At 38.5% G+C, this 19,007-nt stretch overlaps 1 protein-coding gene across 1 annotated transcript in view; it reads right to left on the bottom strand.

Moving 5' to 3' along the window:
- Positions 1-19,007, bottom strand: part of pic (DNA damage-binding protein pic) — a 224,519-nt gene that overhangs the window by 97,825 nt on the left and 107,687 nt on the right. The window contains exons 12-14 of the mRNA XM_070092474.1: positions 7,901-8,061; positions 7,573-7,703; positions 5,975-6,159 (exon numbers count right to left, since the gene is read on the bottom strand). Of these exons, the coding sequence (XP_069948575.1) occupies positions 5,975-6,159; positions 7,573-7,703; positions 7,901-8,061 (477 nt within the window). The remainder of the gene's footprint in view (positions 1-5,974; positions 6,160-7,572; positions 7,704-7,900; positions 8,062-19,007) is intronic.

The following is a 19,007-nucleotide window of genomic DNA, read 5'->3' as shown; positions in this document are numbered from 1 at the left end:
AAAGTTTTTTTTTTTTTCTTATTACGCACTATGTGCTGCAGGATTTTTTTTTATGCTGCACACATTGACCACATAGACCCATTCTTTCATATGTAAGCCTACCAGCTTTCTCTCACTAGATTTGAGGGCGCTAGAATTTAGGCGTATTAGTACGTCAAAAACCCTGGTGTGTAAGCCGTACTAGTGCGTCCAAAACCCTGAAAGGGTTAAAGAGGCACCAGAAACAGGCCTCTCTGGACAAATTTTTTTGTGTGACAGGGGTCTAGTGACTCTCAAGCTGGTCCTAGTGCCAGTAAAAGACAAAGAAGGGAGGTAACCCCAGATAGGGCTTTGATACCTGAAGTCTTTATAGAGGGGGGATTCCCCTTCCAAACAATAACCTCTCTTCCCTCTCCCCTCCTCACCATCTTCCATATGCCAACAAGTCTTCAATAAAGGTAAAATGATGTTAAATGCTCATCTCACTCAAAACCAAATAAATACTGAATAACTGAACCATATAAATTGTATATCCTAAATGTTACTCACAATTATATCACACAAATGTTAAACCTAACTTTGTTATTTTTTTTAAATACACTACCTAACAGAATACTCCATTCTACTGAATGAACAGCAATGCATGCAACCACATGACCTGTCTTTGTAATACTCATTTGTATTTTATAGTTATCTGTTTACAATAATGTCTTATCACTGATTTCATCATTGCTTAGTTAATCTTAAGTTAATTGTAAGCCAGCCTGTAATGCTATGCATATAAGTGGCTTTGGCATGCTGCTCTTACCTGTATTTTTTTGTACCTCTGTATGTATGCTAAATTTCTAAATAAATAAATAAATAAATAAATAAATAAATAAATAAATCTATCCATTTCATTAGTCATTTATATTTATTTCTCATTGTTTTCTGTATGTAAAACTATAGTTGTTCTCTATAAAATGTATTTTTTGTTAATAATTTTGGGTGTCTGGAACGGATTAATTGGATTTACATTATTTCTTATGGGAAATATTACTTCAGTTTTCATACAAATCGGTTTTCGGCCAACCTTCTGGAACAGATAAAGACGAAAACCAGGGCTCCACTGTATTACTTAGCTTAAAATATTTCCATTCTCACCTTATAATTAGTGGTGAATACATTTATTGTAGGAAGTCTGAATAAATGAAGAATGGATATAACTGAAAACTGCTGTATTAGAAAAATGCTGTAAAGTGGAGTCTGCCTGTACTCTCAGTCTAGACTCTAGAGGCTACAGCAAGCAAGAAAGCTGTCCTAAGCCTCAAACAGATGTACAGTATTGTATTAGGCAAATTTATTGAATGTGGGTGTATAATTTATCATGTCTGGTACCCATTAAAGACAGTAACCAAAGTACAGTCATAGGTCTTTGACATAATAGCTAATGATGTAATTTGGTTCATGACTTGGAACCAGATCAAATATAAAATGTATGTTAGCAGAAATAATATCTACCCATTTTGCACATATGGACTAATTGTATGAAACCAAAAGAAAGAAATATAACACTTATTGGGTATTTTGACAGTTGTCTATTATTACGTACTGTCTATGACCAAGTGCATGTTTTTACGTTAATTTTTGTTGTCTTTCAGAGTTCTATGGGTACCTCCTCTGGTTTCAGGTCTAGCTGAAATAGGATGTCTATCTTGCATATACAGTAACTGAGAATCATAAATCTTAATTTCACAAACTATCCTAAACCAAGATCGTATTTGAGTAGATAGCCTCCACATCACCAGCATCTGTTGTTGTTGAAGTGAAAAAAATTGTTTCCTCCTACCATAATAACCACTGCTTAAATAAAACTCAAGTATTTTTACAATCAGGAACTTTCCTACCTTCTCAACATTTCACTTATTTTCCTGGAAGTATCTGAGTGCTTCATCATATAACCATAAACACAAACTGCTATGGTACTGCCTCAACGACCAATTGGTTTTGGAATACAGATGCACTATATATACAGCAAAAAAGTACAGTAGTACCTCGGTACTCAAACAGCTCCCAACTCAAATAATTCGGTATTTGAACACTTTGTTCAGTAAAAAAAAAAAAATCGCAGTAGTCAACTGTTTGCTTGGCACTCAAAAAAAACAAACATGGCCTGCTGCCGAGAAATACGTCATTGAGTTTAGTGACTATGTACAGGCTGAGGGTTTTATTCCCTCAGCCTGTACATAGTCGATTGTGATGAGACAGGGTTATTTTGGGGAAAAAAATGCCAAACAGAACCTATATCACTCAAAAGGAGAAGTCACTGCCAGGACACTAGCAAATGAAGGACAGACTCATTCTTTTGTTGTACAGGAATGCAAGTGGTGATCTAAAAGTGAAGCCTTTGCTTGATAATATTATGGCAGGTAATGGGAACAAGCCCATTAAATGTCTTAGTGCTGGGGGTAATGGCACTGGGAAGGGCAGGAGAGAGGAGCTGCTGGATAAGTACAGGTTAGCCATAGAAGTAGTTAGATCTAAGGGAGGGATCCCAGTCATATGTAGCATCTTGCCTAGAAAGGGAGTAAGCAATGAATGGATGTCTAGGGCAATTGGTATAAATTGCTGGCTAGACAGGTACTGCGAGGAACTTGCAATCCCATTCATTGATAACTGGAACCTATTCTTTGGCAAACGTGATATATATGCAAGGGATGGGGTTCATCTCTCTGGGGATGGAGTGGTTGCATTAGCCAATTCAATTGAGAGGGTAATAGATGACTTATCTAGGAATTTAAACTGATAGATTATAGAGGTATGGGTGTATGTGGCAAACAATCAGGCTGCAGCATTAGGGTTAAAAACAGCAGTTATTACCGGGATACCTCAGGGATATGTTCAAAAAACAATATTCAAAATAAAGTTGCTAGTAATGGCAAATCAACTGATCAACAAACAAAGAGAGATAGTAGAGGGCAACGAGTGACTAGCTCCCTTAAGGTTTACTATACAAATAGTAGGAGTCTAAGAAATAAGATAGATGAGCTAAGATTACTTGCAAGTGTAGGTAATATAGATATTATTGGTATAACAGAGACCTGGTTCAACCTGAAAGATAGAGAAATGCCTTCTGAATGCAACATACAGGGTTATAAACTATTCCACACTGATAGGGTCAACAGGAAGGGTGGTGGAGTGGCAATGTATGTCAGATAAAATTTAAATTGTTGTCTTTAGACATGATATGATTAGAAACATCGAACACAAAATCTGTTTGGCTACACTTTTTCGAGGGACGTGACAAATTAATTTTGGCTGTGATTTATAGGTCCCCAAACCTTGATAGGGAGGGCAATAAGCTGTTATGGGACGAAATTCATAAGGCATCTAGATATGAAAATGTTGTGATAATGGGAGATTTTAACTTTAGACAAATTGATTGGAACAATATGACAGGAAATCTTGAGTCTAGTGACTTTCTTGATATGGTTCAGGATTGCTTTTTAGAACAGGTTGTGACAGAACCAACTAGAGGAAACAATCTGCTTGACTTGGTTCTTGCCAACAAAGAGTCACTAATTAATAATCTTGAGGTCAATGATGAGCTTGGGGAAAGTGATCACAAATCACTTAGTTTCAATATATCATGGAATTACCCAGGTAACTGCAATCAAATCTGTCCCAGATTTTCGCTTGGCCGACTTCATGGGACTGAAAAATCACCTGGGTGGGCTAAATTGGGATGTCCTGACTATGGGTCAGGTAGGTGATCTTGGTTGCCAATATGACGCTTTTCAGAGCATAGTTCTAGGTGCCCAGACAACTTTTGTCCCGAGTAGGGAAATTAGATCTAACAAAAATGATCCCAAATGGATGAACAATAGATTAAAACATGTCACTGGTCAAAAGAGAGGCATATACATGTATAGGCATATCAAAAGAGAGGATGGGCAGTTAAGAAATCAATATATTCAATTAAAGAGAGAAATAAAGAAAGGAATAAGAAAAGCAAAAAGGGATTATGAGGCTAAGGTCGCAAGGGATTCAAAGACTAACCCAAAAGGATTCTTTCAGGTATACAGAAGTAAGATTAGGGACAAGATTGGCCCACTTAAGAGTAACTCTGGTCAGATCACTGACAGTGATAAAGATGTGTGTGAAATTCTCAATACCTACTTCCTCTCAGTTTTCACCCAGGAAAATACTAGTGATATTCCTGAAATAATAGATTATGTAGAACAGGATGATAATAAACTATGTATGATTGCGGTAACTAGTGACATGGTCCTCAGGCAAATAGAGAAACTAAAACCTAACAAATCCCCAGGTCCTGATGAACTATTTGCAAGGGTGTTAAAGGAATGTAAAGAGGAACTTAGCATACCTTTGGCTAATCTTTTTAACGTATCACTACAAACTGGCATTGTGCCTGATAAGTGGAAAATGGCAAATGTAATACCTATTTAGAAGGCAGGTGACAGGTCCTTAGCTTCGAACTATAGACCAATAAGCCTTACCTCGATAGTGGGAAAATTTATGGAATCAATAATTGCCAAAGCAATTCGTAGCCATCTTGACAGGCACAGATTGATTAATGAATCTCAACACGGTTTTACAAAGGGGTGTTCCTGTCTTACGAATTTACTAACTTTTTTCACTAAAGTGTCTGAGGAGGTAGATCATGGTAATGAATATGATATTGTGTATATGGACTTCAGTAAGGCTTTCAATAGAGTTCCACACCAGAAGCTATTGAGGAAACTTAAGGCACACGGAATAGGAAGAGAAATTTTTTCCTGTGTAGAGGCATGGCTGACAAACAGACAGCAGAGTTTGCATAAATGGGGTGAAATCAGAATGGGGGCACGTCACAAGCGGTGTTCCTCAGGGGTCAGTGTTGGGCCAGTTGTTGTTCACAATTTACATAAACGACATAGATGAGGGAATAAATAGCGACATAAGCAAATTTGCTAATGACACCAAAATAGGCCGTCCAATTCATTCTAATGAGGACACTAGAGCACTCCAGGATGATTTGAATAGACTGATGCAATGGCCTCATTTAGACTACGCTGCTCAATTCTGGTCACCATATTACAGAATGGATATAAATGCTCTGGAAAACATACAGAGGAGGATGACAAAGATGATCCCATGTATCAGAAATCTTCCGTATGAGGATAGACTGAGGGCCCTGAATCTGCACTCTCTTGAAAGACATAGAATTAGGGGGGATATGACCGAGGTGTATAAATGGAAAACAGGAATAAATAAAGGGGATGTAAATAGCATGCTGAAAATTTCCAGCCAAGACAGGACTCGCAGCAATGGTTTCAAGTTGAAAAAATTCAGATTCAGGAAGGATATAGGAAAGCAATGGTTTGGTAACAGAGTTGTGGATGAGTGGAACAAACTCCCGAGTACAGTTATTCAGGCTAAAATGTTGTGTAGTTTTAAAAATAGGTTAGATAAATACATGAGTGGGTGTGGGTGGGTGTGAGTTGGACCTGACTAGCTTGTGCTGCTGGGTCTGGTGCAGTGCTCCATCCTTGGAGGGGGGGGGGGGGTCATTGATCTAGCCCGGGGTGGGGACATGGACCTGCTCCGCATGGGTCAGTAGGCCTGTTGCAGTGTTCCTTCTTTCTTATGTTCTTATGTCTATCACTTGGATAAACAAGCATGGTGTTTAGACAAGCACTGTGTTTAGTTTTTTTCTTTTTTAGATTTATGCATGCTAGGCTTGTAAACTTCGCATTAAAATGCTTTTGTAAGTGTATTTTTGGGGGTCTGAAATGGATTAATCTAATTTACATTATTCCTTATGGGGAAAATTTGTTTGGTACTCGAACAGATCAACACTTCAACAGCCTTTCTGGAACGAATTACGTTCAAGTACCGAGGTACTACTGTGTATTATAAAATACATTTTTTTTTTATTTTTTTGGCTCCAACCTTAAAGTCATCTATTTTAAGTCTGCCTATTTAAAGCAAGCATAAATTACAATGAACTTGCCTGTTAGGATATGCCTCTGCATTAAGAGGGCACATGTGTGTCACTTCTCTCAAGTTGACTTTGGAGAAAACTAGCTTATGATTAGATGAGTAGATAACAGTAGGTCTGTCTGAACAAGCAAATACATTGGTTGAAGAAAGAGAACGGAATCTTCGCAATGTAGTAGGCTGCGTTCCAAGAACAACCTGTAAAATAATTTATACTACTATAAATAAACAGAAAATGCATTACAAACAAAATTTATCCCAAATATTTATACAGAAGCAAGTGATCACACCTGCAGTGTGTGTGTTCACAAGGCATGCAGGAGCTTTTTAACCCTTTCAGGGTCCAGAGGCCAAATTTCGAAGTGTGCACAGGGTCCAAGAATTTAAAAAAAAAAAAAATTATTTTTTCTTATGAAATGGTAGAGAATTGTTTTCTGAAGGTAATAAAACAAATAGTACAAAATTTGATGGAAAACTGATGAAATTATGCTCTCGCAAAATTTGATGTGTCAGCAATATTTACGCATTGGCGATTTTGCCGACTTTGACTCCCATTTTAGGCCAATTACATTATTCCAGTCAACCAAACTCTTAGCTATTTCACTAGAATTACTTCTGTTCTATCGACTGAGCACAAGAAATTGCCAAGTCAACTGTTTCAACTACAAAATAAGTGATCGAAAACTGGTAATTTGGCCAATTTAACGCAAAGTTCAAAATATTCCAATTTCAAAATAAGGTTCAGAATAAACAATGCAGGCATTCCTGGCACTAAACTAACATTTCCTCTGTTCATTAGTTATGTTTTCAAGCTTTACAAATTAATTCCATTTTGATTTTTTATTCACATAATGCATTTTTATTCAAACCAAAAAATAGAAAATTTACTGTTATGCAATATTGTAATAACTGAATAAATAATATCATCACATTGGTGAACATATATTAGACCCACCCGCTGGCATGTATTAGATGTGCGAGGTCATTTGTTTACTCTTGAACATTGGCAAAAATTTAACATTTCCGCTACTTTGAGCTCAGTTTCAAGCCATTTCCAGTAATAAAACCAATCAAAATCATCTCTATTTCTGTATTATATCTTCCATTCTATCAAATGAGACCAAGAAATAGCAAGTACAACTATAAAAAACATACGAAAAAAACACTGCAAAGTTTGTTTTAATAAAAAAATTACAGTCTCAGTTTTTTTCTCTCATTATGCACTGTGTGCTGCAGGACTTGTTTTATGTGGTGCACACATACCACATAGATGTATTCTCTCATATCTAGGCCCAAATTTACCACTCACAGCTTATCAGAGTAAGCTGAGTTCATGGCATAGAACTATGATTTGGACCCTCAACTCAAAGCCGTATAACTATGGCACGGACCCTGAAAGGGTTAAGTGCATGTGAGCCAGTATACAAATGTAGTCATTGCTGATAGGAAAGAACAGGGAAAACTAAGAGAAAAATGACACAATGAAGTGAAATAAATATATTGTGTAATGAAAGAAAGAAAGGAAGGAAGGAAGGAAAAACACAATGGGACAAAAAAAATGAAGAAATTAGCAAGATGAATATTAACAAAAAATTAAAGTTTATATCAGACCTTTTTTTTATCAGACAGGTAGCCAGTAGATGGAGCATAACTGAAATAGAAAAGCTGCCCATCTCCCATGGCACACAGAAGGTAGTGATGGCCTTCAAATGTAGTCATCAGTATAGAACGAGGTATGATATCTGGCATGGACAAAAATATTAAAATGTACTCATCCCTTAATAAATACACCATATAAAATTAATCAGTGAGCATGTCATTAACATTTATTAATAAAACATTTAAATCCAGTTTTCTCATATAAACCAACAACTTAAAGCTTTATCTAGAATAAAACATTTCTGAGATAAGCAATACGTCAACTTATTGCGAGCATTACCTCCTCCAAGAAACTCTTTGGCATTTTCTTCTAGTGAAGGAAGGGCAAGAACTCGTGCAGATATGTCAGTCCAGAGGCCAACAGCCACAACAGAAGCCATTTCTTCTTCCCAGAGTGGAGAGACATCAAGGCAAGCAACTTCATGCTCTACGGTGGTTGATCTTAAAGGTCATAATGTAGTTAGTGTAGGTAATCACAATCTTTAGGCACTGCATGGCATGTATTTATGTAATGAAATCTTTGGAAACTCGCAAATTCATGCAAATGATTTACAAAGCATTTCCTAAAATGCTATTAATACTGTCTAATGACTTTACTATCACTCCCTTTTCTAAGTCATCAACTGACACTTTTCATTATCCCTGATAATGAATGATCTCTTCCCTACATCTGAATGTAAGAAAAGTGGTTTTGTTTTATGTACAAAATGCCCATCCATAGATGTTTCAACTCTCATGCTTTTCCTTATTAAATTATTTTTATTTTAAATACACAGACTGTCTTCCAAGGTAGGGTGACCCAAAAAAGAAGGAACACTTTCATCATCATTCATTCAATTATTGTCCTCCCAAAAGGATGATGATATCACAACTCAGATAACCCTCTGAACTGCAACATCCCCCATCCCTTCTTCAGAGTGAAGGCACTGTATAGTACTGTCTACCTCCATGACTCAATTCAAGCTAACTGGTTTTCCCTGGGGGAATGAGAGATATTCAGAGTCAATTCAAGAAATTGGAGCACAGTGCCAACCCATTACAATAGACTGTTGATTAACATGTGGCTGGACAGATGACTGACAGACACTTGGCTGACAGACATTTCACTGATGGACATTTGGCCAAGCGGTCATTTCACCGAATGAACATTTGGCTGAACGGAAAATTAGGTTAGGTTAGGCAATGAATGCCATTTCATCCGTTCGGCCAAATGTCCATCAGTGAAATGTCCATTCAGCCAAATGTTTGTCAGTGAAATGTCTGTTCGGCCAAATGTTTGTCTGCGAAATGTACGTTGGCCATCTGTCCAGGAGCCGATTAACATGTGTTCATTTACCACATTATCTCTATTACACTACTGCAAAAGTACAGCATATTTTCGACTAACACTCCGTAAAATTTGACTAACATGGTGTCACTACTTGGAAAAAAAAAATTAAGCACTGCAAGCTGGACCACAAGATTTTTACCCTCCATCTAATGGGTTTGTGGGCAGTCTGCCTGTGGGTCAGTCCACTTTGTGTGGGAAACCTAGCTTCCTCCCCAGCCTCCCATCCCTCCTCTCACTGGTCTGACCATAAGAGTCCCATACAACTTTCAAATCAGTGTTCGTGATTAAATTAATTGATTCCTGCATATCAGTCAATATATGCTGTCTTTTCATATCATTAAGTCACTTCATCTGACATTTTTGGGGTTATCCTAGGTAACGGACATTACAGTGGTCCCTCAATTATCGTCCTTAATCCGTTCCTGGAAGTGGGACTATTATCGAAACAGAAGATTTTCGAATCAATTATCCCCATAAGAAATAATGTAAATCCAATTAATTCATTCCAGACACCCAGAAGTATCAACAACAACTTTTTTTTTATCTAAAAAATAGATTTATATGCACAAAAGAATGAACATTCAACATGACAGTTACCTTTATTGAAGGCTGTTGTTGATGAATGGAAGACAGGGGGGAGGAGAGAGGGAAGAGAGGTTATTGTTTGGAAGGGAATCCCCTTCCATAAGGACTCTAGGTCATTTTAGGGGTCACTTCTCTAGCATAAATATAGATTTACATGCAGAAAAGAATGCCAAATAAATGTAAAGCACTAATAAAATGTATAAATGAACATTGGTAATAGGGGTAGTTGATGAGTGGAACGGTCTGCCTAGTAGGGTGATCGAAGCTAAAACATTGGGTAGTTTCAAATTTAGGTTGGATAAATACACGAGTGAGAGGGGTTGGATTTGAGTCGGACTTGCACCTGAGCTTATTGCTTGAGTAGCATTTGTTCTGTTAGTGGGTTGGATTTGTGAAGGACTGGCCTAGCATGGGCCAGCAGGCCTACTGCAGTGTTCCTCCTTTCTTATGTTCTTATTGGAAACTTGTTTGTGTGAGGGAGGGATGGGAAGTTTATTGTTGGAGAATATGACAGTAATATCAACTCTATGGCTTATTTATCTATCACAATTCAACTAATATGACATAATAAACAATATTAATAACATAGAAACATGGAATATACTCTCGAATGAATAAAATAAGTCATTACGTATGTCACGAGAGGTGTTGTGTTGTGTTGTTGTTGGGTATATAAGGGCCACTGAGAGTAAGCCGGCCATAATGGTGGTGAAGCAGCAGCTGAGGCGGCAGTGTTTTCTGTAGTCCTATATAACTCCAACAACATTCGAGGAGTTGGTAGAATGGCTGAATCACTAAAGAAGGAACCCTCTACCACCATCACTACGACTTTCTACCACTATTACAACTGTTACCACCATCACTACTACCTTCTACCACCATCAACCACTATCACAACTGCTTCCACTCTACCACCACCACATTTGTATTTTTCTACAAACTTTTTCATAAATAATATGTGTTTCTCACATTCTTTACCAAAGGGCTGGCACTAGAAGCTTTCTTTGGAGCCATGGTAGCTTATTTATCACTTGCAAGCACTAAAATCAATGGAATATTATGAAATATTTCGTAGGAGCAAGTGAGGGGACCATCACTCACTGGTAAACAATGGCACACTGGCTGGGAAGGCAGGCCCAGGCGGCTCAGAGCATGAGTACGCGTCCCAGACACAGGACGATTAGCGAGTTAACGGACCATTTGCGAGCCAATGTTTAGACGAAATAATGGGACTATTTCCAAAATGGACGACTTTCAGACCGGACAATTACTGAGGGACCACTGTATATGATAATTGTACATATGTGTTTTTTTTTTTTTTCAACAAGTCGGCCGTCTCCCACCGAGGCAGGGTGACATATGTGTACCTGTGCCTAAATAAACACACTGTGCTCAAATGTGAGCTTGCTGGAGACAATGTTTATATACGAATTGTGAGGCCAGACACAAACTGCACCTGTCCATGTGAGGGACCTTCCCAGTGTATATATACCCTCTGCTTATCTTCCTTTGCAAAGTAAAGGTAAACCCTTTCTGGGATGGTGCCGTAGTTCTATAGCTTTAAAGCCAAGTGTCAGTGCTGTAGTTCTACACCATGAGCTCAGCTCACTCAGGTAAGCTGTGAGTGGTCAATTTGGGCCTAGGTATGAGAGAGTGGGTCTATATGCTAAATGTGCACCATATAAAAAAAATCCTGAAATACGCTGTGCAAGAAAAAAAAACTGCGACCGTGTTTTTGGGTTAAAACCGATTTTGCGGTGTATTTTTATAAAGATTTAAGGGTTGTACTCACAGTTTCTTCGTCTCATTAGATAGAATGGAAGATATATTACAGAAATAGAGATGATTCTGATTGCTTTGAGAAATGAAAACAGCTCGAAACTGAGCTCAAAGTAAAGGAAACATTTGATTTTTGTCAATACAGTAGGGCCCCGCTTTACGATGCTCCGCTAATACGGTCATTTCAAATTATGACCAAAACTCTCTTTAAGGCTCCCCCCACCTGACTTTCTAATACGGTCACCGTGCCCCACCTGGTTTGTTTATATTCTCTGTGAGATCGGTAAGCACTAAGTCTCTCCACTATGTCTGGAAACTCCAAAATTTCAAGTGTTTTTAAAAGTTATTTCGTATTTTATATATATATATATATATTTTTTTTTTCAACAAGTCGGTCGTCTCCCACCGAGGCAGGGTGACCCAAAAAAGAAAGAAAATCCCCAAAAAGAAAATACTTTCATCATCATTCAACACTTTCACCACACTCACACATTATCACTGCTTTTGCAGAGGTGCTCAGAATACAACAGTTTAGAAGCATATACGTATAAAGATACACAACATATCCCTCCAAACTGCCAATATCCCAAACCCCTCCTTTAAAGTGCAGGCATTGTACTTCCCATTTCCAGGACTCAAGTCCGACTATATGAAAATAACCGGTTTCCCTGAATCCCTTCACTAAATATTACCCTGCTCACACTCCAACAGATCGTCAGGTCCCAAGTATCATTCGTCTCCATTCACTCCTATCTAACACGCTCATGCACGCTTGCTGGAAGCCCAAGCCCCTCGCCCACAAAACCTCCTTTACCCCCTCTTTCCAACCCTTTCGAGGACGACCCCTACCCCTCTTTCCTTCCCCTATAGATTTATATGCTTTCCATGTCATTCTACTTTGATCCATTCTCTCTAAATGACCAAACCACCTCAACAACCCCTCTTCTGCCCTCTGACTAACGCTTTTATTAACTCCACACCTTCTCCTAATTTCCACACTCCGAATTTTCTGCATAATATTTACACCACACATTGCCCTTAGACAGGACATCTCCACTGCCTCCAACCGTCTCCTCGCTGCTGCATTTACCACCCAAGCTTCACATCCATATAAGAGTGTTGGTACTACTATACTTTCATACATTCCCTTCTTTGCCTCCATAGATAACGTTTTTTGACTCCACATATACCTCAATGCACCACTCACCTTTCTTCCCTCATGAATTCTATGGTTAACCTCATCCTTCATAAATCCATCCGCCGACACGTCAACTCCCAAGTATCTGAAAACATTCACTTCTTCCATACTCTTCCTCCCCAATTTGATATCCAATTTTTCTTTATCTAAATCATTTGATACCCTCATCACCTTACTCTTTTCTATGTTCACTTTCAACTTTCTACCTTTACACACATTCTCAAACTCATCCACTAACCTTTGCAATTTTTCTTTAGAATCTCCCATAAGCACAGTATCATCAGCAAAACGTAACTGTGTCAATTCCCATTTTGAATTTGATTCCCCATAATTTAATCCCACCCCTCTCCCGAACACCCTAGCATTTACTTCTTTTACAACCCCATCTATAAATATATTAAACAACCATGGTGACATTACACATCCCTGTCTAAGACCTACTTTTACCGGGAAGTATTCTCCCTCTCTTCTACACACCCTAACCTGAGCCTCACTATCCTCATAAAAGCTCTTTACAGCATTTAGTAACTTACCACCTATTCCATATACTTGCAACATCTGCCACATTGCTCCTCTATCCACTCTATCATATGCCTTTTCTAAATCCATAAATGCAATAAAAACTTCCCTACCTTTATCTAAATACTGTTCACATATATGCTTCAATGTAAACACTTGATCTACACATCCCCTACCCACTCTGAAGCCTCCTTGCTCGTCCGCAATTCTACATTCTGTCTTACCTCTAATTCTTTCAATTACCCTACCGTATACTTTTCCTGGTATACTCAGTAAACTTATTCCTCTATAATTTCTACAATCTCTTTTGTCCCCTTTCCCTTTATATAAAGGGACTATACATGCTCTCTGCCAATCCCTAGGTACCTTCCCCTCTTTCATACATTTATTAAACAAAAGTACCAACCACTCCAACACTATATCCCCCCCTGCTTTTAACATTTCTGTCATGATCCCATCAGTTCCAGCTGCTTTACCCCCTTTCATTCTACGTAATGCCTCACGTACCTCCACCACACTTACATTCTGCTCTTCTTCACTCCTAAAAGATGGTATACCTCCCTGGCCAGTGCATGAAATTACCGCCTCCCTTTCTTCCTCAACATTTAAAAGTTCCTCAAAATATTCTCGCCATCTGCCTAATACCTCCCTCTCCCCATCTACTAACTCCCCTACTCTGTTTTTAACTGACAAATCCATACTTTCCCTAGGCATTCTTAACTTTTTTAACTCACTCCAAAATTTTTTCTTATTTTCATTAAAATTTCTTGACAGTGCCTCTCCCACTCTTTCATCTGCTCTCCTTTTGCACTCTCTCACCACTCTCTTCACCTTTCTTTTACTCTCCATATACTCTGCTCTTCTTATAACACTTCTGCTTTGTAAAAACCTCTCGTAAGCTACCTTTTTCTCTTTTATCACACCCTTTACTTCATCATTCCACCAATCACTCTCTCTTTCCTCCTGCCCCCACCCTCCTATAACCACAAACTTCTGCCCCACATTCTAATACTGAATTTTTAAAACTATTCCAACCCTCTTCAACCCCCCCACTACTCATCTTTGCACTAGCCCACCTTTCTGCCAATAGTCGCTTATATCTCGCCCGAACTTCCTCCTCCCTTAGTTTATACACTTTCACCTCCCTCTTACTTGTTGTTGCCACCTTCCTCTTTTCCCATCTACCTCTTACTCTAACTGTAGCTACAACTAAATAATCATCCGATATATCAGTTGCCCCTCTATAAACATGTACATCCTGGAGCCTACCCATCAACCTTTTATCCACCAATACATAATCTAACAAACTACTTTTATTACGTGCTACATCATACCTTGTATATTTATTTATCCTCTTTTTCATAAAATATGTATTACTTATTACCAAATTTCTTTCTACACATAGCTCAATTAAAGGCTCCCCATTTACATTTACCCCTGGCACCCCAAATTTACCTACTACTCCCTCCATAACATTTTTACCCACTTTAGCATTGAAATCCCCAACAACCATTACTCTCACACTTGATTCAAAACTCCCCATGCATTCACTCAACATTTCCCAAAATCTCTCTCTCTCCTCTATACTTTTCTCTTCCCCACGTGCATAAACACTTACTATAACCCACTTCTCACATCCAACCTTTATTTTACTCCACATAATCCTTGAATTAATACATTTATAGTCCCTCTTTTCTGCCATAGCTTATCCTTCAACATTATTGCTACTCCTTCTTTAGCTCTAACTCTATTAGAAACCCCTGACCTAATCCCATTTATTCCTCTCCACTGAAACTCTCCCACCCCCTTCAGCTTTCTTTCACTTAAAGCCAGGACATCCAGCTTCTTCTCATTCGTAACCTCCACAATCATCTCTTTCTTATCATTCGCACAACAGCCACGCATATTCAAACTTCCCACTTTGACAATTTTCTTATTCTTACTCTTTTTAGTAATTTTCACAGGAAAAGGTGTTACTAGCCCATTGTTCCCGGCATTTAGTTGACTTTTACAACACGCATGGCTTACAGAGGAAAGATTCTTATTCTACTTCCCCATGGATATAAAAGGAAAAGTAATTAGAACAAGAACTAAGATAAAATCAAAGAAAACTAAGATGAGTGCGTATAAATAAATGTGTACATGTATGTTTAGTGTAACTTAAGTGTAAGTAGAAGTAGCAAGACGTACCTGTAATCTTGCATGTTTATGAGACAGACAAAAGACACCAGCAATCCTACCATCATGTAAAACAATTACAGGCTTTCATTTTACACTCACTTGGCAGAATGGTTGTACCTCCCTGGGTGGTTGCTGTCTACCAACCTACTACCTATGTTAATATGTTAATAACATACATATATACATATATAAGTAGAATGACATGGAAAGCATATAAATCTATAGGGGAAGGAAAGAGGGGTAGGGGTCGTCCTCGAAAGGGTTGGAAAGAAGGGGTAAAGGAGGTTTTGTGGGCGAGGGGCTTGGACTTCCAGCAAGCGTGCATGAGCGTGTTAGATAGGAGTGAATGGAGATGAATGATACTTGGGACCTGACGATCTGTTGGAGTGTGAGCAGGGTAATATTTAGTGAAGGGATTCAGGGAAACCGGTTATTTTCATATAGTCGGACTTGAGTCCTGGAAATGGGAAGTACAATGCCTGCACTTTAAAGGAGGGGTTTGGGATATTGGCAGTTTGGAGGGATATGTTGTGTATCTTTATACGTATATGCTTCTAAACTGTTGTATTCTGAGCACCTCTGCAAAAGCAGTGATAATGTGTGAGTGTGGTGAAAGTGTTGAATGATGATGAAAGTATTTTCTTTTTGGGGGTTTTCTTTCTTTTTTGGGTCACCCTGCCTCGGTGGGAGACGACCGACTTGTTGAAAAAAAAAAAATTAATATATATATATATATATACATATATATATATATATATATATATATATATATTTTTTTTTTTTTTTTTTTTTTTTTTTTTTTTTTTTTTTTCAACAAGTCGGTCGTCTCCCACCGAGGCAGGGTGACCCAAAAAAAGAAAGAAAATCCCCAAAAAGAAAATACTTTCATCATCATTCAACACTTTCACCACACTCACACATTATCACTGCTTTTGCAGAGGTGCTCAGAATATAACAGTTTAGAAGCATATACGTATAGAGATACACAACATATCCCTCCAAACTGCCAATATCCCAAACCCCTCCTTTAAAGTGCAGGCATTGTACTTCCCATTTCCAGGACTCAAGTCCGACTATATGAAAATAACCGGTTTCCCTGAATCCCTTCACTAAATATTACCCTGCTCACACTCCAACAGATCGTCAGGTCCCAAGTATCATTCGTCTCCATTCACTCCTATCTAACACGCTCATGCACGCTTGCTGGAAGTCCAAGCCCCTCACCCACAAAACCTCCTTTACCCCCTCTTTCCAACCCTTTCGAGGACGACCCCTACCCCTCTTTCCTTCCCCTATAGATTTATATGCTTTCCATGTCATTCTACTTTGATCCATTCTCTCTAAATGACCAAACCACCTCAACAACCCCTCTTCTGCCCTCTGACTAATGCTTTTATTAACTCCACACCTTCTCCTAATTTCCACACTCCGAATTTTCTGCATAATATTTACACCACACATTGCCCTTAGACAGGACATCTCCACTGCCTCCAACCGTCTCCTCGCTGCTGCATTTACCACCCAAGCTTCACATCCATATAAGAGTGTTGGTACTACTATACTTTCATACATTCCCTTCTTTGCCTCCATAGATAACGTTTTTTGACTCCACATATACCTCAACGCACCACTCACCTTTTTTCCCTCATCAATTCTATGATTAACCTCATCCTTCATAAATCCATCCGCCGACACGTCAACTCCCAAGTATCTGAAAACATTCACTTCTTCCATACTCCTCCTCCCCAATTTGATATCCAATTTTTCTTTATCTAAATCATTTGATACCCTCATCACCTTACTCTTTTCTATGTTCACTTTCAACTTTCTACCTTTACACACATTCTCAAACTCATCCACTAACCTTTGCAATTTTTCTTTAGAATCTCCCATAAGCACAGTATCATCAGCAAAAAGTAACTGTGTCAATTCCCATTTTGAATTTGATTCCCCATAATTTAATCCCACCCCTCTCCCGAACACCCTAGCATTTACTTCTTTTACAACCCCATCTATAAATATATTAAACAACCATGGTGACATTACACATCCCTGTCTAAGACCTACTTTTACCGGGAAGTATTCTCCCTCTTTTCTACACACCCTAACCTGAGCCTCACTATCCTCATAAAAGCTCTTTACAGCATTTATTAACTTACCACCTATTCCATATACTTGCAACATCTGCCACATTGCTCCTCTATCCACTCTATCATATGCCTTTTCTAAATCCATAAATGCAATAAAAACTTCCCTACCTTTATCTAAATACTGTTCACATATATGCTTCAATGTAAACACTTGATCTACACATCCCCTACCCACTCTGAAACCTCCTTGTTCGTCTGCAATTCTACATTCTGTCTTACCTCTAATTCTTTCAATTATAACCCTACCGTATACTTTTCCTGGTATACTCAGTAAACTTATTCCTCTATAATTTTTACAATCTCTTTTGTCCCCTTTCCCTTTATATAAAGGGACTATACATGCTCTCCGCCAATCCCTAGGTACCTTCCCCTCTTTCAAACATTTATTAAACAAAAGTACCAACCACTCCAACACTATATCCCCCCCTGCTTTTAACATTTCTGTCATGATCCCATCAGTTCCAGCTGCTTTACCCCCTTTCATTTTACGTAATGCCTCACGTACCTCCACCACACTTACAGTCTGCTCTTCTTCACTCCTAAAAGATGGTATACCTCCCTGGCCAGTGCATGAAATTAACGCCTCCCTTTCTTCCTTAACATTTAAAAGTTCCTCAAAATATTCTCGCCATCTACCTAATACCTCCCTCTCCCCATCTACTAACTCCCCTACTCTGTTTTTAACTGACAAATCCATACTTTCCCTAGGCTTTCTTAACTTGTTTAACTCACTCCAAAATTTTTTCTTATTTTCATTAAAATTTCTTGACAGTGCCTCTCCCACTCTTTCATCTGCTCTCCTTTTGCACTCTCTCACCACTCTCTTCACCTTTCTTTTACTCTCCATATACTCTGCTCTTCTTATAGCACTTCTGCTTTGTAAAAACCTCTCGTAAGCTACCTTTTTCTCTTTTATCACACCCTTTACTTCATCATTCCACCAATCACTCCTCTTTCCTCCTGCCCCCACCCTCCTATAACCACAAACTTCTGCCCCACATTCTAATACTGCATTTTTAAAACTATTCCAACCCTCTTCAACCCCCCACTACTCATCTTTGCACTAGCCCACCTTTCTGCCAATAGTCGCTTATATCTCGCCCTAACTTCCTCCTCCCTTAGTTTATACACTTTCACCTCCCTCTTACTTGTTGTTGCCACCTTCCTCTTTTCCCATCTACCTCTTACTCTAACTGTAGCTACAACTAAATAATGATCCGATATATCAGTTGCCCCTCTATAAACATGTACATCCTGGAGCCTACCCATCAACCTTTTATCCACCAATACATAATCTAACAAACTACTTTCATTACGTGCTACATCATACCTTGTATATTTATTTATCCTCTTTTTCATAAAATATGTATTACTTATTACCAAATTTCTTTCTACACATAGCTCAATTAAAGGCTCCCCATTTACATTTACCCCTGGCACCCCAAAATTACCTACTACTCCCTCCATAACATTTTTACCCACTTTAGCATTGAAATCCCCAACCACCATTACTCTCACACTTGATTCAAAACTCCCCACGCATTCACTCAACATTTCCCAGAATCTCTCTCTCTCCTCTACACTTCTCTCTTCTCCAGGTGCATACACGCTTACTATAACCCACTTTTCACATCCAATCTTTATT

This window comes from Cherax quadricarinatus, chromosome 39, assembly GCF_038502225.1.
Source record: "Cherax quadricarinatus isolate ZL_2023a chromosome 39, ASM3850222v1, whole genome shotgun sequence".
NCBI lineage: Eukaryota > Metazoa > Arthropoda > Malacostraca > Decapoda > Parastacidae > Cherax > Cherax quadricarinatus.
This window is presented reverse-complemented; position numbering and strand designations above follow the sequence as displayed.